Here is a 26,340-nt window from a genome sequence, read left to right as displayed (position 1 = left end):
ATATTTACATGATGAACCTAAGTGATAAGGGTCACCCAACTGTGACATTGACCTACTGACCTACTTTCTTGTTTTTTAAGATACAGCCTTGAAATTTGGATGACGTACAGTTTTGCACACCGATCTTAAAACTGACTTTCAGTGACCATGAATGTGACCTACTGACCTACTTTGTTAAAATTTTAGCATCAGTTTGACATTTGAAACATGTAGCTAATATTACTCAGTTGAGCGATCCAGGGTCATCATGACCCTCTAGTTTTCTAAGCTACAGCAAAAGGATTTGGACCACCTGTAATATTTTTTTCTAGCCCACCATCATCAGATGGTGGGCTATTCAAATCACTCTGCGTCCGTGGTCCGTCGTCCTTCCGTCCATCCTTCCGTCCGTTAACAATTTCTCGTTATCGCATCTCCTCAGAAACTACCAGGGGGATTTTGACCAAACTTTGTCAGAATAGAACAAGAACAAGAACAAAGTTTATTTTGTAAATAAAGGCCTCCGGCCCATAATACAATATTACAATAAAACAAATATAATGATATGAGTTGTGCACAGAAATGTAACTATTCATTATCCTTTAGCTTCATAATAGCGTTAACATAAAAAGCAATGTATTTAATTCTATCATCATTTAAAGATTGCATGAGATTAATAAAATGAGGGAATTCATTTCCACCAGCATACCAGGAACATATAAAAATTTGTCTTTCTTGCCTATATTTGTAACATTTAAAAAATACGTGGAATTCATCTTCTATGCATTCAATATCAAAATTAATGAAACAGTATCTACATATTCGATCTTCTCTTGGAATTGCAAAATGGCGACCAGTCTCAATAGCAAATTTATGGCTAGCTAAGAACATCTAAATCTTGCAAGTGATTTTCTAACATAGAATGGTAAGTTCAAGCACAAATACCTTTCGGGATTTAAACAAGTTTAACAAGAATGATGTATTGGTACCCTAGTTGTGTCCCTCTGAAAATCAGACTGGTTCAAGAATTTTTTAGTAAGTTATGGCCCTTTGTTTATTTCTATAATTTACATAGATTTATATAGTAGTCCAGTCAATCTGTAGCAAAATGACCCTTGACCTTCAACTAATTGCAAAAGAATCGAAAATCACTGATTTGAAATCTAGATACTGTCTTTGACAAAATATCAAAAGTCTAGAAAAATCTAATATGGGGAAAATTCGGAAAAAATACATGAATCCGGCGACTATTTAAATATTTTGGGGCAGTCATTTTCCAAAAAATTGACATATGAGTGTTAAAAGCAACCAATAGTTTCATTTTAAAATATGCACTGTACTGTAATTTCGTTTTACAACAGAAAGTTAATCAAAACAAGTATATTTTTGATATTTAAGTGTAATAAATGTTGTTTTTCAGAACAAAAAGAGCAAAAGTGGGTGGGGTAACACAACATATTTATTGAAAAATATCAGTATTACGTATCGTATATTGGAAAATGCAGATAAATTGAATGTAATGTTCAAAGCAGTCATATTCACTTAAATCTAAGAAGTACATCTGGCTGATCACTAATCTCTTATCAGTATGCAATTTTAAAATCTCCATAAATGAGCCGCGTCATGCAAAAACCAGCCTTATGCCCATCGCGACCAGTATGGATCCAGATCAGCCTGCATATCCGTGCAGTCTGATCAGGATCCATACTGTTCGCTTTTCAGTCAGTATAGAGATCATGGGATGTTCAGCGAAAGTATGGATCCTCATCAGACTGCTAGGATGTGCAGGCTGATATGGATCCATACTGGTCGCAATTAGTATGGGTTTCGTATGATGAAGCTAAAAAATGTTGATCAATTAAAAAAATGTTTGATTTTGTTTTCAGAAATGACTGCAACCATGTATATTAAAAGTATATCATGAAATAATCACAATTTGTCATTTAAATACGTAACGTGATATTACAGTTTTACCTAAACTCAGTTGCATGTATATTTTGTCATGAAGACTTAATCACTGTCCAAGTCCGAGTCCAAGTCTGTGAGCTTTGAAACATTTGTGCAACTTAAACCCCTACATTCAGCACATCCTGAGGAACACTCTAGTCCATTTTTTCTGCAAGTACACCTTCTCGAGTCACAGTTCTGTTTACATTTACATCTGACCATATTAAGCAGATTATCAGGTGCAGCTTTAAGGTCAGTTTTCAAAGGCATGAGCATGTTATGTGTCAGTGCCCAGCCCATTCAATTGGCAAAAGATTGGTCCCACTGTCTATCCATTCATGTACCTGATAATACACACGTAAACTGTGATACTTGGCAGCTGCAGATGTGGGTGGTAATGTCTGCACCTGCACATGGGTAGAACTTGACATCACTTTCGTGGTAAATTTCCGGAAACGTAGCACGTCTAGACCTTCCAACGGTGATCCACCATACAGAACAACAAGAATTTGCTCTCCACAACTGATTACATCTTCCTTGTTGGATTGTGTTAGAAACACGACAGCAAGGGCAACAAGTCGCTCATCAGATCTAAATTTCTTCAGTGCTGATCCCTTGCCTATTCCAAACAACTGTGAAGTTGTATCACACCCAGTTAATGCATGTATAACAGGCAACATTCTACACTGTGCCTGACCAAGAACATATTTGGTTTTGTTTATATCCCATACTCGTTGTGATTTAGATGCTTTTTGCTTCAGGGCTGATTTGAATATTACATGTTTGTGATCGGAGTTTATGTAGTACAACAAAAGCACAAGAATATCTGTATCTTCACCTATAATTACAACATCTCTTGTGTCAGCTAAGTCTATAGCAGACTTTACAATCAAAACATCAGCATCACTATCTGCATAAACGACACCATACCCTTTCTCTTCAAGTTCTTTTCCTAGCATGAAAATAAAGTTTTGTTTGTTTTCTGAATTACTTAGAAACTTCTCTTTCCTTGTTGCAAGTGGTGTAGACTTTGTAAAGTAAACTTTTGTACTGGTAACACCATGGTTACGTCTCACATGTGCTGTGTCCTTAGTAGTTGGACCAGACTGGTATCCATCAAATACAATTAAAGCATTAGGATATTTAGAAGAGATATAGTGAATGTAAGCATCACATATTTCTTGAAACAACATCCCTGATTTCCATGGAACATGATGCAGAAGGGAACCACCGTCAATGACATACATGTATTTGTTCGTCTCGAGTATTTCAACAACACTACAATCTCCAAGTGCCCATATAGCATCCGCCAGCAGTGACTTCTGTGACTTTCTAATCAGTCCTGTTGTATCAAACAAAGAGGACGGTACACTGCAAAGTTCATAAGAAAACACAGTTGGCATATCTTCTATAAACCTCTGTGCTGCTGCTGACAGTCTTTGAAAAAGTAACTGTGGGTCAACTTTTATTGTATCATTATCAACTTTGAGCTGTTGTGCTGCATCCAAAGTGACTGCTTTCTGACTTTTTTTGAAACTAACTTCAAAAACATTTTGTCCTATCATTGATTCTACAACTTTGTTTCCAACCATCTTTGCCTGATGCGCATTCACCGTTGAATCTGTTGTAACGCCAGTTTCGATGTTGAACAGAAGAGGATCTTCACGAAAAGGATTCCGTTCTTCTAAGAATGATAAGAAAATCTGGGTATCTTTGAAATCTCTTTCATTTCGAGATTTGCCTAGTTCTTTATGCTGTGGACTGGTCTGAAATTCTTTCCCACAAAATAACTGCATGGCGTTGTTAATTTCAACACATGAAGGCATCGACAATAACCATTGTGCACGTTGACTTTCTGACAGTCCCTTTCCACGAGTCATTCCTCCTGTAGTTTTGACTGACCGCATCAAAGCTTGCTCTATGACAAGGTCTGGTGATAATCCCGCCCAGTATCTGTCACTTCGGCGTACTACATGGTGACCTTTCATGAATGCTTGATATACATCAGGGTGGTTTTCATGAAGGGCTTGCATACATTGCAAATAAAAATACACCGACTTTAGGTACAGGTTGTGGCCCGCAGCTGCAAAGAAAGGCAGCATTTCACTCAACGATTGCAAACTCAGCTCCCAGTCCCCAGTTCGTTCTGCTGTTATAAACTTGCGTAGTATATCCATCATTTCTAGATACTGAATCCACAATGCTGCAGTTGGATATTGTAAGAGTCTCTGCTTTGTAGTTAACCATGATTTATAGAAGTCATCAAGAAGATCATTCTTGTATACATCCTCAACAGTAATTTTACCAGAAGATAACTTTGAATACAGATCTAAAAACCCATTCATTGTACTATTTTCACATTCAACTCCTGTTTCCTTGACTTCATCATTATTGTTGGCATCAACAAGTGGGGAGGTCTCTGAACAATGACGCATCAACAGAATATTTAAAGCATTGGTTGCAAGTGAATGTCCCCTTACTGCTCTTGCAACAGCTTTTCCACCCATTATGTGAGGAATTACATTTGGTGCATAAACTGTTTCTAACAAATCACTTAATCCTGAGCCCGACATAAGCTGACCAATACACCCGAGGTAGCTCATAATGCAATGAAAACCACCCATTCGCACCACTATGTCTTTGATTGAACTATTGTCATTTTCACTTGAAATCACTGTCACTGCTTTCCAATACAATGGCTGGTCAAATGTTACAATAGCGGTTTGTCTGTACTGGCAAGCATGGCTACTGATGTATTTAAGAGTTGTGTATATGCAGGACATATCACCTGGGTCCATATCAATCATGGGTAGGAATACAACAGAAGATTTTCCAGTGTAGTCCCCCTTTCTTACCATCTGCATAAGGCCTGACCATTCTGGGCCTGGCTTTCTAAGAGGCCAAGTCACCTGAGCAAGGAAAGTTAATTTGATGATGTTGTCTGACACATTAAATCTGTTTAGATCAGACAGGTTAATTGACAACTTTGCAGCTTCTGGTCGACGATAGAATGAAATATCTATTCTTCGAGCAGAGATGAGATCATCTGAAGAAACAACTTGCCGCATAATAGGTTTATTACCGAAGTTTCCAGGGGTTACACATGCAATCATGCCCATACCATGGAATGTATTGTGCCCATCAAGAGTTCGAAGATTATGATCTACATTATCTGCAACATACTGGATGAACATGTCATTCTGAAAATTTTCAATATTTGTTCTGTTTGAAACAGCCGCACAAGATTCAAACATTTGGACTTCAGAGTAAGAAACACAAAATCCTAAGCTGTTCAATACATCAATAAGGTATTTTGAGGCGAAGTGATGGTGTAATTGTACTGCAAGTCCTAACTGTAAAGGAGCAATTATCATTCTTGGACGTGAGGCCTGCATTATTGCTTGACCTATGGAGCACACTTTAGTATCAGCATCTTTTTCATTGAACAGATCTCGCAACAATTGCACTAAACTATCTGGCATAAACTGTTTATTGGCTTCAGCAGACGAAATGTCATGTGAATTCGGATATAAGTTTTTATTTGTATTTACTGATTTGATATCATTCTTTATCAGTTTTGCTGCAGTCTTTATTAATTTAACTTTCTCATTCTCTGGGTTGTCTGATTTACACTGACAATAAAAGTCATGCAAGATAGAAGATGCAGTCCATCTAAGAGTAACAACATTTTGCTTGCCGTTTATTTCTGTGATTATTACAGAATCACCAAAGTGTTCCACTAACTTTTGTTTTGTGTATGAAGCACTATAAGCCCTTTCTTCACACATCTCCTTCATTTTGTCCACCAGATCTGTAATGGTAATTTGTTCATTGTCATTTTCCTTTAAGTATTCTATTACATTCATAAAAGCTGTGCATGCATCCTGGTCTGTTGGTCTACCACGTGCCTGTGTTTTTTCAACATCAGGTTGAAAATACTTTGGAACGTCTTTATTTGTCCTGAAATTGACATTGCAAGTCTGGTGGTATACAGCATCTGCTGTGGGTAAGTCTGCAGCAAATTCTATTCTAGGGGACACTTTTTGAGCCCAAGCATCTCCTCTAGTGAACAAATGTCTAAGATTGTTTTTTGAAAATCTAATGCATACATGTCAAGTTCCCAGGACAATTTTCCAGGAGATATCAGTTGAAAATCCAGGAGATTTGATGAAAATCCAGGAGTTTTATCGACCGGCATTTTTTAGGAAATTGTAGGTCGAACATAAAACTGTAAAACAGATTAGATCTAAACCATATCCTTTCTGACTTGATTAATTGATTTGGTAAGGTTTCAGGGGTTGTAATTTGCATTTTATCCTTATTATGCTGGACACTATTAATTCTGCCTTTGCGACCAGTGCAGATCATGATCAGCCTGCACATACCTGAAGTCTGATCATGATCTGCACTGTATGCCATTCAGTCAGTCACCTCTTTTAACAGTTAATGGTACTGTCCAAATTGAAAGATGGGCAAGTTCATTATAGAAATTTAGCAGGGTAAGGGTTTAAACTTTTTTTTCAAAAAAGAATTGATTTAAATTTATTCAATTATTATCTTTTAATAAGCAGAGGAAAATAGTGTCCAGTGAATAATCTGCAGGTCTTTTTGACATTCCTAGAATTTAAGCCCATGAGCAGTAGCTAAAATAGATTGGAAATGAATCTATTTCACCATTTTGACTTTATATAGTTTTAAAATTTTTACTCAATAAAAATGAAAATAAAGATACAAAATCATAGCTGTTAAAAATATTTAAACCTATTTCAAGTTGTTGACACTTCTGCCATCGGTGGTAATGATTCCCATCTCTCCAATTTATCTACTCAATTTCAAATGTATTCAAATCTTTTCCCATCTAAAATTTCCATATCATGACATTATGTAAACTCGCCAATTAACACAATCTAAAAATAGCCCATACATACACCTGTCTACTGATGTCATCAGAGCGTGACCTTGTTAAACTTTTATCGACAGAGTGATAAATTACGTCAGCCACAGTGTGTAATTAGTGATTTGATATTTGATGCTTGGAATTTTGACCACTGGAATGTAAAAACTGTCTGGCTAATGCTGGCATCTGTCCAAAATTACACTAAAGGTATGTTTATTATGGAAAAATGATTTTCCGGGAGATATTTAAGTTTTCCGTACATCCGGGAAATTGGGTCTGAATCCGGGAAACTCCCGGACTATCCGGGAAACTTGACATGTATGCTAATGTTCTGACAGGATACACATCATAGCCCCGTTTTTTACCGTCACACTTGGCAAATTGACCACAAAATAAACAGTTTTCTTTAAATATAAATGTCTCATTTTTCGATCTTAAAGATCTTGAATAATTTGTTTGTTGTTGTTCTTTGACATCACGAGCAATTATATTTGGATTACAGTACTTTTTTCTACATTCAACATGCACGAATTGACCAGGTATAGTAGATATTGAATCTTTGCGTTTTTCACTGGCGGTGTTTATGCCATCGTTTCCCTTTTGTGTGAGTTGAACTGTTTTTGTGCCGTCATCTAGGGTGTGGTTACAAATTATGCATAGCCCAGTTGCTGAATCCATTCTGAAATGAAAAAATACTGAAATTAATTCTTTGTTAAAATGTCACTTTTTAATATTCTAATAAAGTTTTTTAAGTTTCTAGTTTAAGATAATCATTGTTTATTTAATATACAATTAAATTTCTCACGAAAATAGATATTAACTAAGGGGTTTTTCTTTTAATAATAATGTCAGAAGTCACTTCTCTTTTACTGCCAGATTTCATAAACATAGCTCCAATGTGTTTTGAGTGAACTTCACATTCAGAATAAGATTCAGATTTCGAGACTGACAGGACAGATAAACAAACGGATGGAATTAGGGTTAACCCTCTGACAAATAATTTGCCACCTGAAATTCTCAGCAACGTACATATTTGATATTTAAACAGAATCATAATCCGTTTTCATGAACATACATGTACAGAGAAAATACGTAATTTTTGCGTAAACGGCGTTCCATAGTTTGAAAAATTGTCAAACTCTCGGGGCGGTATATAAATCTTGTGTATCATTTTGACGATACAGAAAGATAAAACCTTTTATAAAAATGATTTAATAAAGTGTAATTTTATGATCGTTTTGATTAATGACCATTTATTTGGCAGCCTTCTTGATCTGCCGTATACTTCGCGAAAACGTATTATAACAGGTAAACAAGTACAAGAGGGTTTATTTTAAAAACCTGGAAGCATGTCTTTTTTAAGTTTTTTAAATGAATAATCGTATTTATTGCTTACTTACCTTAACAATAGCAAGTATGTCGGTTATCTTTCGATTTTCGGCCGTGTTTACAATATAAACTACAGACGCACATTCATGATCAATCCGTGTAAGTCAAACGCTTCGTATGATATGGCAAGCCGAACGGGTCAAAATTTTGTGCAAAATTTTCAGTGAAATAAAATGTCTTATTTTTTGCTTTCCACTTATTAGATTTTCCTAGACTTTTTGTTCTGTAAATGTTGAAGCATACTTGATGTATTTTCACAGTGAGCATTACTTTTGCAATTAGTTTTAGGTCAAAATATAAATTGACTGGACTATAGGGAAAAACTTTGAAAATCTTCTTGTCCAAAACCACAGAGCCTAGGGCTTTGATATTTGGTATGAAGCATCATCTAGTGGTCCTCTACCAAGACGATTCAAATTATTTCCCTGGGGTCTAATATGGCCCCGCCCCGGGGGTCACATAGTTTATATAGACTTATATAGGGAAAAACTTTGAAAAACCTCTTGTCCAAAACCACAGGGCCTAGGGCTTTGATATTTTGTATGTGACATCATCTAGTGGTCTTCTACTAAGATTGTTCAAATTATCCCCCTAGGGTCAAATGTGGCCCCGCCCCGGGGGTCACATGGTTTACATAGACTTAATTATGTAGGGAAAAACTTTGAAAATCTTCTTGTCCAAACCACAAAGCCTAGGGCTTAGATATTTGTAATGTAGCATCATCTAGTGGTTCTCTACCAAGTTTGTTAAAATTATCCCCCTAGGGTCAAATATGGCCCCGCCCTGGGGTTCACATGGTTCATATAGACTTATATAGGGAAAAGCTTTTAAAATCTTCTTGTCAATAACCTACAGCATTCAATTTGGACCACATGTATGGAGCGGCAAGATGAACCTTGACATGAGTTGACCTTGATTTTAACCTAGTGACCTACTTTCACATTTCTGTAGCTACAGCCTTCAAATTTGGACCACATGCATAGTTTTGTGCACTGAAAAAAACTTTGACCTTGACATTGACCTAGTGACCTTCTTTCACATTTTTGAAGGTACAGGCTTCAAATTTGGACCACATGCATAGTTTCGTGTTCCTAAATGAAATTTGACCTTGATTTTGACCCAGTGACCTACTTTCACATTTCTCAAGCTACAGCCTTCAAATTTGGACCACATGCATGGTTTTGTGTACCGAAACAAACTTTGACCTTTACATTGACCTAGTGACCTACTTTCACCTTTTTGGAAGTACAGGCTTCAAATTTGGACCACATGCATAGTTCTGTGTTCCGAAATAAAATTTGACCTTGATTTTGACCTAGTGACCTACATTCACATTTCTCAAGCTACAGCCTTCAAATTTGGACCACTTGCATAGTTTTGTGTACCGAAATGAACTTTGACCTTAAGATTGACCTAGTGACCTACTTTCACATTTCTGTAGCTACAGGCTTCAAATTTAGACCACATGCATAAGATTGTGTACCGAAACAAACTGACCTTGACATTGACCTAGTGACCTACTTTCACATTTTTGAAGGTACAGGCTTCAGATTTGGACCACATGCATAGATTTGTGTTCTGAAGTGAAATTTGACCTTGATTTTGACCTAGTGACCTACTTTCACATTTCTCAAGCTACAGCCTTCAAATTTGGACCACTTGCTTAGTTTTTGTATACCGAAATAAACTTTGACCTTAAGATTGACCTAGTGACCTACTTTCAAATTTCTCAAACTACAGCCTTCAAACTTGATGCACATGAGTAGTTTTGTGTACAAAGAACTTTGTCCTTGAAATTGATCTAGTGACCTACTTCAAATTTGGTACAGGCTTCAAATTTGGACCACATGTATAGTTTCATGTTCCGAAATGAAATTTGACCTTAAAATTGACCTAGTGACCTACTTCCACATTTCTGTAGCTACAGGCTTCAAATTTAGACCACATGCATAGGATTGTGTACCGAAACAAACTTTGACCTTGACATTGACCTAGTGACCTACATTCACATTTTTGAAGGTACAGGCTTTAAATTTGGACCACTTGCATAGTTTTGTGTACCGAAATGAACTTTGACCTTAAGATTGACCTAGTGACCTACTTTCACATTTCTTTAGCTACAGGCTTCAAATTTAGACCACATGCATATGATTGTGTTCTGAAACAAACTTTGACCTTGACATTGACCTAGTGACCTACTTTCACATTTTTGAAGGTACAGGCTTTAAATTTGGACCACATGCATAGATTTGTGTTCTGAAGGGTAATTTGACCTTGATATTTGACCTAGTGGACCTACTTTCACATTTCTCAAGCTACAGCTTCAATTTGGACCACTGCATAGTTTTGTATACGAAATAAATTTGACCTTAGATGACCTAGTGAACTATCTTCAAATTTGAAACTAAAGGCCTTCCAAGATCATTGATTCACACGCATAGTTTTGTGTACAAAGAACTTTGTCCTTGAAATTGATCTAGTGGCCTACTTTCACATTTCTCAAGCTACAGCTTTCGAATTTGGACCACATGCACAGTGTTGTGTATGGAAATGAAATTTGACCTTGAGCTAGTCAATAAGTCTTGAAATTTGGAACACTCAAAAATGGCACATTGGTGGGCGCCAAGATCACTCTGTGATCTCTTGTCTTGTGAAAATAGAATGTAAACAAGAGCTGTCTCCGTAGGATGACACATGCCCCCGATGGCACTTTGAATGAATAGTTACGGCCGATGTTAGAGTTTAGGACCTTTGACCTACGGAACTGGGTCTTGCGCGCGACACATCGTCTTACTGTGTCACACATTCATGCATAGTTATTTTAAAATCCATGCATGAATGACAAAGATATGGACCGGATCATGCAATAAATGCAACTTCTCATGACAAAATGCACTCTTTGAATGTTACGATGTAGACCTTGACCTTTGAGCTACGGAACTGGGTCTTGCGTGCGACACGTCGTCTTATTGTGGTACACATTCATGCATAGTTATTTGAAAATCCATGCATGATGACAAAGATATGGACCGAAGCATCAAGCACCCATCATGAATATCCTTTAAGTTAAGTGTGACCTTGACCTTTGAGCTACGGACCTGGGTCTTGCGTGCACTTCGTCTTATGTGGTACACATTCATGCCAAGTTATTTGAAAATCCATCATTGATGACAAAGATATGGACCGAACACGCCCATCAATGCACTATCCTTTAACGTCTAAGTTTGACCTTGACCTTTGAGCTACGGACCTGGGTCTTGCGCACTGCACTTCGTCTTACTGTGGTACACATTCATGCCAAGTTATTTGAAAATCCATCCATCGATGACAAAGATATGGACCATACACGCCCATCAATGCACTATCCTTTAACGTCTAAGTGTGACCTTGACCTTTGAGCTACGGACCTGGGTCTTGCGCACTGCATGTCGTCTTACTGTGGTACACATTCATGCCAAGTTATTTGAAAATCCATCCATCGATGACAAAGATATGGACCGGACACGAAAATTGCGGACAGACCGACAGACTGACAGACCGACAGACAGACAGACGGTTCAAAAACTATATGCCTCCCTTCGGGGGCATAAAAATGATTCAGATACAACATACGTAATAATGTCTTCGACATTTTAAGTTTACTTGTAAGTTTGTGAGATATTATAACATCAGTAAAAGATGGAATACTGCTCTGCAATGACATCTTTTTAAAATGTGAATGAATAACCTTTAGAATGTTAATTCTAAATTACAAAACAACATACATTGAACAAATGTTGATTGATACAAACTGGCATAATATGATTTAAGTAATCTAAGTCACTAGCATACACGATGTGTATTTTGTGTACATTTTTACACATTTCAGTTCCTTATCTCCTGTACACCGGAAAAACCAAACTTTTAATTTTATTTATTTGTTAATTAAGGAAACATGTTTCTACATATTATACTGCTATAATTACCTCATACTACAAAAGTATGAGGTAATTATAGCAGTACAAAATGTAGAAAATCCTAAGATTGAAAAAGGCCTTTGAGATCATATGTAGGAAGCTATCTGGAAACTTTTTAATAGGGTATCTTTGTATACGTCAAATACACACAATCATGCATAATATGCAATTTAAAGTAGTGAACATTATGTTTTATGACATCTTGGTATGGTAAATATTCCAATATATAATGAAGAATAACTTGTAAAACATAAGCTGTTTCTGTAGAAATAAAATACATGTTCTGCTCTGCAGTAACTTATATCTATATTAACAAGCTGCAACATGTCCAGAACACAGCAGCTCGCGTCATTACTAAGACACCATGTCACAATCATATAACACCGATTTCGAAGGAGTTCCATTCGTTGCCAGTGAAATACAGGGTGCAGTACAAGGTTCTGACCTACACCTTAAAGGCTTTACACAATCAGTCCTCTGCCTATGTTAGGGATGTGATTGCTTTATCACCTTGCCCGTCAAGATTTTATTAATACTCCATTGTTAGTGAGACTGTTCCTTGCATTTTGCAGTATATAATCTGTATAATTGAACGAGCAACAAGGTTTTCTTTGTGTTGTCCATTTAAGGAGAAAACTTTTCAAATCTTTAAGGACTCGTTAGTGTCCTTGTACATATACATTTTTAGATGTGTGTATGTCACCTCTTTTCATTCTGGTGCTTGCAATTGTATCTATTAAAAATGATATGTATCTGCTTCACTCCAGTTATACATCTTGACTTTACCAATATATGTTCAAGGAATATCTTTGCTATATCATAGAATGTAGGTTACAAAACTGGTGCTCCAAGCATTAAAAAAACTGCCATACCGTTAATAAAATGCAGTCGGCACTTTCAAGAGACGTAACATGGTTACCTTGTAGAGTTTCCAATCGGACTTCTTTCTTTCTTTCTTATTCATGAATATTGAAATCTGTATCAAACATTATACTTGTGGTCCAAGTTTCTATGCGATTGCTAAAAATGAAACAAGTCTATGAAAAACAAGGGACCACCCGGGCGTGGCCAATATTGACCCCAGGGGCACGATTTGAACAATCTTGGTAGAGAACGACTAGAGCATGCCACATACCAAATATATAAGCTCTGGGACTTATGGCTTCAAAAAAGATTTTTAAAGGCTTATACCTATATAAGCCAAAGTAAAAACAGTTGACCCCGGAGTGCAGTCAATTTTGACCCCAGAGTTATGATTTGAACAAACTTTATAGTAGACAATACCAAACACCAAATGGCCTTATGGTTTTGGACAAGAAGATTTTTCCCATATCAATGAAAAACAAGGGACCCCCTGGGCATTGCATATATTGAACCCAAGGTCATGATTTGAAACTATCTTGGTAAAGAACCACAAGAGCATGCCACATACTAAATATCTTTGATCTAGGCCGTATGGTTTAAGACAATATTTGTTTTAACTTTTTTCTCTATAGAAGTTTTCATGTGCTCCTAGTTGGGGCCAGTTTTAACCCCAAATGTATAATTTGAACAATCTTGGTAAAGGACTACAACACGATTCTACATAACTAATATCAAAGCCCTAGGCCATGTGATTTTGTACCAAAGGATTTTCAAAGTTTTCTCTAAACAAGTATAAATAAAGCATTTGACACCCAGGGCGGGGCCATATGTGACCCTAGGAGATAATTTGAACAATATTGTTAGAAGACCACTGGATGATGCTTCATACAAAATATCAAAGCCCAAGGCCCTATGTTTTTGTACACGAAAATTTACAGTTTTCTCTACGTAAGTCTGTATGAACCATGTGACCCCTGGGGGCATATTTGACCCAAGTGATATGATTGAACAATCTTGGTAGAGGCCAACTAGATGATGGTACATACCAAATATCAAAGCCTTATACCCTGTGGTTTTGGACAATACGATTTTCAAAGTTTTCCTCTATATAAACCATGTGACCCCAATGGCGGGACCATATTTGAAAACAAGGGACCCCCTGGGCGTTGCATATATTGAACCCAGGGTCATGATTTGAACAATATTGGTAGAGAACCCCTAGATAATGCTACACACCAACTATCGAAGTCCTAGGTCATGTGATTTTGTACCAGAAGATTTTCAAAGTTTTCCCTAAACAAGTCTATATATACCGTGTGACACCCAATATTGTTAGAAGACCACTAGATGATGCTTCATACAAAATATCAAAGCCCAAGGCCCTGTGATTTTGTACACAAAGATTTACATAGTTTTCTCTATATAAGTCTGTATGAACCATGGAGGTCATATTTGACCCTAGTAATATAGTTGAACAATCTTGGTAGAGGCCCAATTTTATAGATGATGGTACATACCAAATATCAAAGCCTTATACCCTGTGCTTTTGGACAATACGATTTTCAAAGTTTTTCCATTATATAAGTCTATATAATCCATGTGACCCCAATGGCGGGACCATATTTGAAAACAAGGGAACCCCTGGGCGTATATATTGAACCCAAGGTCATGATTTGAACAATCTTGGTAGAGAACCACTAGATAATGTGCTACATACCAAATATCGAAGTCCTAGGTCATGTGATTTTGTACCAAAAGATTTTCATAATTTTCCCAAGGCCCTGTGGTTTTGTACACGAAGATTTACATAGTTTTCTCTATATAAGTCTGTATGAACCATGTGACCCCCGATGTCATATTTGACCCTAGTAATATAGTTGAACAATCTTGGTAGAGGCCCAAATAGATGATGGTACATACCAAATATCAAAACCTTATACCCTGTGGTTTTGGACAATACGATTTTCAAAGTTTTTCCTCTATATAAGTCTATATAAACCATGTGACCCGAATGGCAAGACCATATTTGAAAACAAGGGACCCCCTGGGCATTGCATATAGTGAACCCAAGGTCATGATTTGAACAATTTTGGGCTTTGATATTTTGCATGAAGCATCATCTAGTGGTCTTCTAACAATATTGATTCCAAGGGCGGGGCCATATTTGATCCTATGGATATAATTTGAACAATCTTGGTAGAGAACCACTAGATTATGCTACATTTTAAATGTCAAAGCCTAGGGTCCTTTGGTTTTGGACAATAAGATTTTCAAAGTTTTTCCCTATGTAAGTCAATATAAAGTGATCCCCAGGGCAGGCCCATATTTGACCATAGGGGAATAATTTTATCAATCTTGGTAGAGGACCACTAGATAATGCTACATACCAAATATCAAAGCCCTAAGACCTGTGGTTTTGGACGAGAAGATTTTTAAAGTTTTTCCTTTCGGTTGCCATGGCAACAAGACTTCTGTATGTGGAATTCAATTCGTTAAATGATGTTATAGAATACTATCCAAGGGACATCCCTATGAAATTTCATCAAAATTGACCCGTTGGTTTAGGAGAAGATGTTGTTTATAGGAAAGTGTGGACAGACAGACGCCGGCCAGTGAGCGATCACAATAGCTCAACCTGAGCACTTTGTGCTGAGATGAGCTAAAATGATAACATGTTACTTTTGATAATTAACTGTTCATTAGATATGTATATAAATATTTATATTTACAACCTGGTATGCATGTATACACCAATATGCTGTTTCATTTATTTTATAAATTTCAAAGAAATATTACAATTTTCTCTGTAAATCACAATGCATTCGAATAATAAACTTATGTACGACTGGTATGGCGTAAAGTAATCAACAAGCTGAAGCATATTCTTCAAAGGAGTTGTTGCCAGTATATAATATTAGTCAGTTCAAAAACATTGTGGCAGCCATCTTGGTGGCCATTTTTATGCCCCCCTTCGAAGAAGGAGGGGTATATTGTTTTGCAGATGTCGGTCGGTCGGTCGGTCAGTCGGTCGGTCGGAATGTAGACCAATCCGTTTCTGGATGATAACTCAAGAACGCTTGGGCCTAGGATCATGAAAGTTGATAGGGAGGTTGATCACCACCAGCAGATGGCCCCTATTGATTTTGAGGTCTGTATGTCAAAGGTCAAGGTCACAGTGACCCTGAATAGTAAAACGGTTTCCGGATGATAACTCAAGAACACTTGGGCCTAGGATCATGAAATTTGATAGGGAGATTGGTCATGACCAGCAGATGACCCCTATTGATATTGAGGTCAGTATGTCAAAGGTCAAGGACACAGTGACCCTGAACAGTTAAACGGTTTCCGGATGATAACTCGAGAACGCTTAGGCCTAGGGTCACAAAATTTGATAGGGAGATTGGTCATGACCAGCAGATGAGCCCTATTGATATTGAGGTCAGTATGTCAAAGGTCAAGGACACAGTGACCCTGAACAGTTAAACGGTTTCCGGATGATAACTCAAGAACGCTTAGGCCTAGTGTCAGGAAAATTGATAGTTAGCTTGGCCATGACCAGCAGATGACCCGTATTGATTTTGAGGTCATTAGGTCAAGGTCACATTGGCCAGGAACAGTTAAACGGTTTCCGATCTTCTTGTCCAAAACCATAGGGCCTAGGGCTTTGATATTTGGTATGTAGCAAAATCTAGTGGTCCTTTACCAAGATTGTTCAGATTATATCCCTGAGGTCGGATATGGCCCCGCCCCGGGGGTCACATGGTTTATATAGACTTACATAGGAAAAAAAAATTGAAAAACCTCTTGTCCAAAAGCACAAGGCCTAGGGCTTTGATATTTTGTATGTGACATCAACTAGTGGTCCTCTACTAAGATTGTTCAAATTATTCCCCTAGGGTCAAATATGGCTCCGCCCTGGGGGTCACATGGTTTACAAAGACTTGTATAGGGAAAAACTTTGAAAATCTTCTTGTCCAAACCACAAAGACTATGGTTTTGATATTTTGTAATGTAGCATCATCTAGTGGTTCTCTACCAAGTTTGTTCAAATTATTCCTCTAGGGTCAAATATGGCCCCGCCCCAGGGGTCACATGGTTTATATAGACTTATATAGCGAAAAACTTAAGAATCTTCATGTCCATAACCTGCATCATTCAAATTTGGACTACATATATAGTTGTGAGTGGCAAGATGAACGTTGACATGAGTTGACCTTGATCTTGACCTAGTGACCTACTTTCACATTTCTGTAGCTACAGCCTTCAAATTTGGACCACATGCATAGGTTTGTGTACCGAAAAAAACTTTGACATTGTGACCTACTTTCACTTTTTTTAAGGTACAGGCTTCAAATTTGGACCACACGCATAGTTTTTTGTTCAGAAATAAAATTTGACCCTGATTTTGACCTAGTGACCTACTTCCACGTTTCTCAAGCTACAGCCTACAAATTTGAACCACAAGAATAGTTTTGTGAACTGAAATGAACTTTGATCTTGAGATTGACCTAGTGACCTACTTTCACATTTCTGAAGGTACAGGCTTCAAATTTGGACCACTTGCATAGTTTTGTGTTCCGAAATAAAATTTGACCTTGATTCTGACCTAGTGACCTACTTTCACATTTTTCAAGCTACAGCCTTCAAATTTGAACCATATGCATAGTTTTGTGTACTGAAATGAACTTTGATCTTGAGATTGACCTAGTGACCTACTTTCACATTTCTGAAGCTACAGGCTTCAAATTTGGACAGCATGCATATTTTTGTGTTCAGAATTGAAATTTGACTTCGATTTTGACCTAGTACCTTATTTCACATTTCTCAAGCTACAGCCTCCATATCTGAAGCACAAGCATAGTTCTGTCTACCGAAATGAACTTTGACCTTGAAATTGATCTAGTGACCTACTTTCACATTTCTCAAGCCACCGCTTTCAAATTTGGACAACATACACATTGTTTTGTACCGAAATGAAATTTGACCTTGATTTTGAACTTGAGCTAGATTTGAAATTTGGAACATTCAAAAATGGCTCAGTGGATGGCGCCAAGATCACTCTGTAATCTCTTGTTAGGTTAAAGGTTAAGGTCAGATTAAACCAGATTGGTAGAACTTTTGTTTACAGTGAGCTTATAATTTCTGTTCCTTGTGCAATTACTGAATGCATCAAGGGGGGCATTTCGTGTTCGACGAGCTCTTGTTAAAATAAACTTGATAGTTTTACATTTTCGTCTAAATGTATATTTCATACTTTACATTGTTTTGATAATGATAATATATAGTAGGATGTATACATTGCAAAAGATGATTATTAATTTGTTTCTGATTTCACCTATCATTAAATACATTTATATTGAATTACCCCACCTACTAAAATATATATGTTATCAATAATTTAGATGTACCCTTTAACAAAACAATAATGCTATTACATTTTATTATCACTTAATAAACTCGGGATTGCATAGAGTAAGATACAACAGTAAATGGAAGCTCACAAACAAAGTATATTGACGACTGGGAAGGGCTTAATTTAATGTTGTTAGAACTTGTTGCCCAACCCATTTGCTTTTGTATTTTTGTAATTCTATGTATCTACTTGCATGTATATACGATCAATGAAATATGGTTAAATCAAGTATATTGACAGTATGTTCAAGAAAATAATATTTATCACATTTTAGTCCATATAAAATTGGTATAAAATGTGTCAAAAAGTTTTAGTTCATATCGATTTTTGCATATAATTTTGCAGATCTATAACATTAAAAATGTGATAATAATTCCAAATGAATTTACAACATTTAAATGCTTTTAGTTTGCAATTCTATATATCGGATGTCATTTTCATGTATCAGCTGCCATCTTGGCGGCCATCTTGAATTTGAGGACTTTGCGCAGTGACTAGAAACTGGCATCAGGCAGTTCTGAAAGCTACAGATTCTGACGAACATTTTGGTATGCGGAAGTTGATGTGCACATTCATAGCTACCTACTACCAGTTTTAAGCTAATTATTTGGCCATATTTGCAGCATGAATAACCTACATCATTCAAATTTGGACCACATCACACTGGCCATAGCTTTATCAGATCAAGTGGTTCCAACGTTGTTTGAGCGGTGAATTTTACGCCGATCAGATGGAGAAATATGGCCGATACTACAAATTTCCGGAATTGTAAGTATGATTTAAAGGAATTTCTACCTGTTAAATAACGAATCAAATGAAACCGATGGGTGCACCTGGAGCGCAAATGTGTCTATATTTTAGCGCATGTGTCTATTTAGCTGAGGTTTGTGCCGTTTATTTAAACACTTCTGTACAGTCCGGCGGGGGAAGGAGATTTTTGACAGTTTTTGACAATATCGCCTCAAACATGGTGTTTTTCGGGAGCAAGTAACTGTTAAAACACTTTTTATGTAAAGGGCTACCTCTTAAAACAAAGCATGTGTATTTTCATTGAATTATTCAGGGTTGTTTCTGAACAATTGGCCGAAAACCTAATACAACGCCGTTTCGAGTGGGTCGCTATGCAACGCAATCAAGTGGATACCGTTCTGTGTCTTACTTGCGAAGTCTTATCCGTCATAAAAACAGTCATTAAAGCCTAACAATGAATAAATTTAGTGAGTTTTATATCATTATAATGATCCCGCCATTTCTAATATCTTGTACTAAATATATATAATACATTTTTATGCTCGCTTAACATTTAATATATTTTTGCAGACATTGTCAAAAACATCAACACAAAAACTTAAAGCAAGGGTGAACATCGAACAATATCATTAAGTTAATGATAGTAATAGTTTGTAAAAACAAGAACCAGTTCAAGGACATTTATCTCCTCTACGAATGGTATACTGAACAGCATGCCAAAAGCGGGTTGACTCTTTATGAGGATTGTTCAAATATGAATGCATCTGAGCACATAAAAATGTATCCTTGATAGATTTCAATGAAAATTTTATTTGGTCCCCTCGAAGTATTCACCTCCAACAGATTTGCAAAATTTCAGTCTTCTAATCCAATCCTTGAAGCCTTTCTCGTAGTATTTTCTAGGTATACTATGAAGACACTGGAATATTGCAGAACCGAGGTGTTTGCGCTGCACAAAGTTTCGACCAGAAAGGTATTCTTGAGCCTTAGGAACAAAAAGAACCCACACGGGGCAAGGTCAGGCGAATAAGGAGGGTGATGAAGGGAGCACAACAACCTTTTCCTGCTTCAGAAAGTCTTGTACAATAGACGCCTTGTGCGATGACGCATTTTCATGTAGCAATCTGACATTGGCCAAACCAGTTACGGGTCTTCTTGTTTTGAAATATTTCTTCAGTTTTCGAAAAACTTTAGTCTTGTTAAACTTCGAATTTACGGATTTGCCTTTAGGAACAGCAACCTGAATGGCAGGACCCAGAGTTGTGAAGAATATGGCATACATTACATTCTTGACACTCATGGTCCGCTTTGCAATGCATGGTCTTTTGCCAGACTTTGTTGCCCATATTTTTTGTTCTGAATCTTTCGTTTGGGCTCGAAAAAGTGAACTCATGTCTCGTCACCAGTGACGACATTGCGAAAGATCCGTTCAATTGTAATTTGGAAACTATTTAAGCAACCCAGGTTTTGCGCTTTCACAGTTGACCTTTTTCTGCCTCATCGTGGCAAAGATGGGGAATCATTACGTTCAGAATTGTATGAGCTGTCTATGGATGCCAATCATCTAGCTATTTGCCTACGAGTATCTTGCATCAGAAGCAACTATTTCTTTTACTCTAGCAACCATCTTGGCAAACGTTGCGTTTACGGCCGACGGCCATGTGGTCAGACTCTAGTGTGAAAACTAACCACACATTTGAATTTCTTAACAACGGACTGAACTGTCGAAAAAGATATTTCATTATGCCCATAAACAGAACATATATCATCAAAAATGTCTTTACACCCTATGCCAAGAGTACAACGATTCTTAATATAGGACCGTATTTCAACGGCGTACGCCAACCTTCTTCCAACCATTTTTGTATTAGTATACACGAGTAGGCAATGTTAGCGAGGGATAGACACAGCTAAAGTGAACGGATTTTAATGGGTGTGGTATCAATGTATAAATGTACAAATGAAATACAGACACCAATGAAAGAAAATAAACGGACTAGCAATACTAAGAGAGACGTGTTACAGTTGTACTATTTAACTGTCTCCAACAAAACTTTTTTTTTTTCATTGGTGTCTGTATTTCATTTGTATTTTCATTTTCAAACGGCGGCCATAGAGTTTTATTACATCGTTTCTGTTTTATGGAGGACAAATAAAACCTTGCCTTTTCCCTGGCCAATTTTAACGGTCTCTGTGATTTATCTCTCTGAAAATAAATGAATTTTTCACCAGTAATATGAATGAAAATATATACAAACAACTGATCAATACTTTTATCATGGACCAAACTTTATTTATTTTGTATGAACAGCTTAAATGCACAACAAATCAGTAATGAAATCACAATGTATTGGTTTTAAGGGATTAAAAGTGACCAACTGTAACTATACTGATTTAAAGAGTCAACCCGATTTCGGCATGCTGTTCAGTGCCATTCGTGGAGGAGAAAAATATCTGTGAACTGGTTCTTGTTTTAACGAACTAATACTATTATTTACTTAATGATATTGTTCGATGTTCATCCTTGCTTTATGTTTATAAATGTGTTGATGTTTTTTGACAATGTCCGCAAAAATATGTGAAATGTTGAGTGAGCATAAAAATGTAAAAGTACAATATATTAGAAATGGCGGGATCATTATGATGATATAAAACTCTCCAAATTAATTTATTCATTGTTAGGCTTTGAAAATATTGACTGTTTTTAAGACGAATAAGACTTCGCAAGTAAGACACAGACCGGTATCCACTTGATTGCGTTGCATAGCGACCCACTCAAAATGGCGTTGTATTAGGTTTTCGGCCGATTGTTCAGAAACAACCCTGAATAATTCTATGAAAATACACACGCTTTGTTTTAAGAGGTAGCCCTTTACATAAAAAGTGTTTTAACAGTTACTTGCTCCCGAAAAACACTAAATTTGAGGCGATATTGTCAAAAACTGTCAAAAATCTCCTTCCCCCGCCGGACTGTACAGAAGTGTTTAAATAAACGGCACAAATCTCAGCTAAATAGACACATGTGCTAAAATATAGACACATTTGCGCTCCAGGTGCACCCATCGTTTTCATTTGATTCGTTATCTAACGGGTACAAATTCCTTTAACTCATACTTACAATTCCGGAAATTTGAGGTATCGGCCATATTTCTCCATCTGATCGGCGTAAAATTCACCGCTCAAACAACGTTGGAACCACTTGATCTGATAAAGCTATGGCCAGTGTGCACATGTATAGTTTTGAGTGGCAAGATGAACCTTGACACGAGTTGACCTTGATCTTGACCTAGTGACCTACTTTCACATTTCTGTAGCTACAGCCTTCAAATTTGGACCACATGCATAGGTTTGTGTACCGAAACAAACTTTGACCTTGACATTGACCTAGTGACCTACTTTCATATTTTTTAAGGTACAGGCTTCAAATTTGGACAACTTGCATAGTTTTGTGTTCCGAAATGAAATTTGACCTTGATTTTGACCTACTTTCACATTTCGCAAGCTATAGCCTTCAAATTTGGACCACATGCATAGTTTTGTGTACCGAAATGAACTTTGACCTTGAGATTTACCTAGTGACCTACTTTCACATTTCTGTAGCTACAGTCTTCAAATTTAGACCACATACATAGGATCATGTACCGAAACAAACTTTGACTTTGATACTGACCTAGTGATCTTCTTTCACATTTTTGAAGGTACAGGCTTCAAATTTAGACCACATGCACAGATTTGTGTTCTGAAGTGAAATTTGCTTTGATTTTGACCTAGTGACCTACTTTCACATTTCTCAAGCTACAGCCTTCAAATTTGGACCACTTGCATAGTTTTTTGTACCGAAATAAACTTTGACCTTAAGATTGACCTAGTGACCTACTTTCAAATTTCTCAAACTACAGCCTTCAAACTTGATGCACATGCATAGTTTTGTGTACAAAGAACTTTGTCCTTGAAATTGATCTAGTGACCTACTTTCACATTTCTCAAGCTACAGCTTTTGAATTTGGACCACATGCACAGTGTTGTGTACGGAAATGAAAATTTGACCTTGAGTTAGTCAATAAGTCTTGAGATTTGGAACACTCAAAAATGGCACATTGGTGGGCGCCAAGATCACTCTGAGATCTCTTGTGTAAAAAAAGGAATACTTGTTCAGCAGACCCAAGGGCTATTTTTGCATATTTTTGTCAATTTTAAGCTGGTACTTCTGCTATTTCATCGAGTTTCACATAATAGAATTTAATCAAACTCTGCACATACCTTTGGTTATGTCTACCTAATCTAAAACAAAAAGAAAATTGATAGGTCACCATATTAGATTTTGCTTAAATCAAATTACAACAAGGTGGGGTGTGGCGGGAATTTATACAACGCAGGTTGGTACGAAATACTCTTTCAGTGTTTGAGCAAATGACTTAGTGATATATCAAATTATGAAATGGCAGATTTCTTAATAAGCGGATTTAAGGTGTTTCTGAAGCATTTTGATGTCATAGAACGATGAAAGTTTCAGCCTTTCTCCGAACAAAATCTATAGTTTACGAATACGGATGTACAGAATGGGTACGGCATGGGATTAGAAACAGCTGTGACTCAATGCAGAGTTGGAGCGCCGGTATAAATTACAGACTGCAGTATATGTCGGATTGAAGCAATTTGAAGTAAAAGTACTTTAAATGTATATATTTTGTAACCATTAGACATTACATAATCACTTCCGGGCATGCGCAGAAGACCGCTCCAACTCTGCAGTGAGCTACATAGATTAGAAACACAACCAAATTGGCACGGTGTTGGGGTAAATATCGACCCGTCCGGAAAAACTGTAGCGAGTGGCTTTAAGCAAAAGATTTGTTTAAGCAAGCAACTAAACTCAGGTGAGCAATATAGGGCCATCATGGCCCTCTTGTGTTTAAGAAATTTTGAAAATCTTCTTCTCTGAATCAATAATATCAATAATAGCTAGAGCCTTGATATAGTAGACGCAACTTGACCGCGATGGTTGACCTTAGGCTGATTATTCATATCGGTTATTTCATTATAGAAATCAAGGGTGTTTAGGGTAGCCGTGTATATTTATATGGAATTAGTTTGTATACAGTGCAGTATCAAAGTATATATACTTTCATTTGATCAATTAAAACTTTCCAATACACTAATTTATATTTACACAAAATTATATTTCCTTTTTCTCGTGCAGCTCGTGTTTTACGTACACTCCTTTTCAATAATAGGTTGTGCCTTATTATGTATTATAATGCAAAGGTCAACCATCGGGGTCAAGTTGCGTCCACTATATTTGGCATGTAATATCAGACTTGTACTGTCTATCATAATTGTTCAAATTACTGCCCTAGGTTCAAAAATGTTTGTGATATGTATATAATATAGGCTATAGTGGACGCAACTTGACCCCGATGGTTGACCTTTGTATTATAATACATAATGAAGCATAACCTATTATAGAAAAGGTGTGTACGTGAAACGCTGTATACAAACTCATTACCTATAAATACACACGGCCACCCTAAGCACCTCTTATTTTTACAATGAAATAATCGATATGAATAATCAGCCTAAGGTCAACCATCGCGGTCAAGTTGCGACTACTATAACATAGAAGAAATCTAACTCTATTATTGTACCATTATATTATACAAACACACTTGAAGCCTTGTACATAGGTGAGCACTTTAGGGTCAATGACCCTCTTGTTCTTTGTTATATATATGATACAATGTCATACTGATTGAAATGTAAAATTCAGAAGTTAAATGTCACAAGTTGAAGTAACCTGGGAGTTGAATACCTAGTTTATCTGTTCAAGTCAGCAGTAATGCATTAAGTTTACTTTTCAGTTTTGATGAAATTTACAAGTTCCATAAGCAAATTTTACGTGTGAAAGACAGGGATGAATTTCCAATGATTCTAGTCGGCAATAAATCTGACCTTGAACATCAAAGACAGGTGAGAGAAAAAAATATATGTGAAAAATGCTAGAGTCAGCCAGGTAAACTCAGAAAGTAGAACACATAACTGTTGATTAACTGTTCACAGGTTCAATCCATGGGCAACATTTTTTTCTTAAAAACGTTTGACTGGTGAAGTCATTCCGCCACTTTTGATTTTGGAGGAAAGTTGTGAGTTTGTAACTTGCAGAACACAATCTAGATATGTCACAGAAACCAAGATTACTGGATAACTGAGCACTGATAAAAAAACACCGAGAAACTGTTTAAAAATACTATTTAATTAGTATCAAACAAATAGACAAACTATAAATACTTGGACACTTTCAGTTTCCAAAGAAGGCTATTTCTGAATGTTTCTTTCCCTGATTCCTTTGTGCATGGTACAGTTGATCATTTTATTTTAAAAGTAGAACCTGTAAGAAGTATTGAAAAACACTAAAATAACCCCACAAAGCAAATCCAGATATATGCGTACTGTTTTCATTTCTGTGGAATGTACTTAACACATTTTTTTCAAACCTGTTCTAGTCTTCCCTAATTTCAAAATTGGGCTACCAGTAGATCTCTGGTTACTCAGTGAAACAATCATTTGCTATTGGTATGTCATATTTTTCAGTGTTTTGCATTGTTTCAGATCTCACGAGAAGAAGGTCAGGAGTTATCCAGACAACTTAAAATCACACACATAGAAGCAAGTGCCAAAATACGTATGAATGTAGACCAAGCTTTTTATGATCTTGTAAGAAAAGTGAGGTAACTATATTCTTGTTTACATATTTCTCATTTGCAGAAAAGGTCTCTAGATTTGCCTCTGGGATATATATTAATATACAGTGCAGCATCTGTATTATACTAAAATGTGTTGTACAGGAGTTGTTGCTCTAAAGAGGTTTATTTACTAGCAGCTTCATCTAATAGGAAATTAAGTACAATGTATCTGTGTTTACATGGAGAAATTTGCTGTAGAGAGGTGTTGTTAAGAGAGATTATACTGCAGATAGGTAGGGTTGGCCACAAAGCATAGTAAATTACCCAAACTTTTTTATAGATCCAATAACACTATTCTAATAGTACAGTCAAAAAGTATTCCAAGAATAATCAACAGTTGTTTTTTTTTTTTTTTTCAAAATATTCTACAACCTGAAATGAAATCTAAATTATCTGCTTCATTGA

At 36.6% G+C, this 26,340-nt stretch overlaps 1 protein-coding gene across 1 annotated transcript in view; it reads left to right on the top strand.

Moving 5' to 3' along the window:
• The window catches only part of LOC123551443 (ras-related protein R-Ras2-like), a 128,529-nt gene that overhangs the window by 77,991 nt on the left and 24,198 nt on the right, over nt 1-26,340 (top strand). The window contains exons 4-5 of the mRNA XM_045340383.2: nt 25,054-25,162; nt 25,802-25,920. Coding sequence (XP_045196318.1) covers nt 25,054-25,162; nt 25,802-25,920 — 228 coding nt within the window. The remainder of the gene's footprint in view (nt 1-25,053; nt 25,163-25,801; nt 25,921-26,340) is intronic.

Source organism: Mercenaria mercenaria, chromosome 4 (assembly GCF_021730395.1).
Source record: "Mercenaria mercenaria strain notata chromosome 4, MADL_Memer_1, whole genome shotgun sequence".
Classification (NCBI taxonomy): domain Eukaryota; kingdom Metazoa; phylum Mollusca; class Bivalvia; order Venerida; family Veneridae; genus Mercenaria; species Mercenaria mercenaria.
Note: the sequence above shows the minus strand (reverse complement) of the source record. Positions and strands in the feature narration are given on the sequence as shown.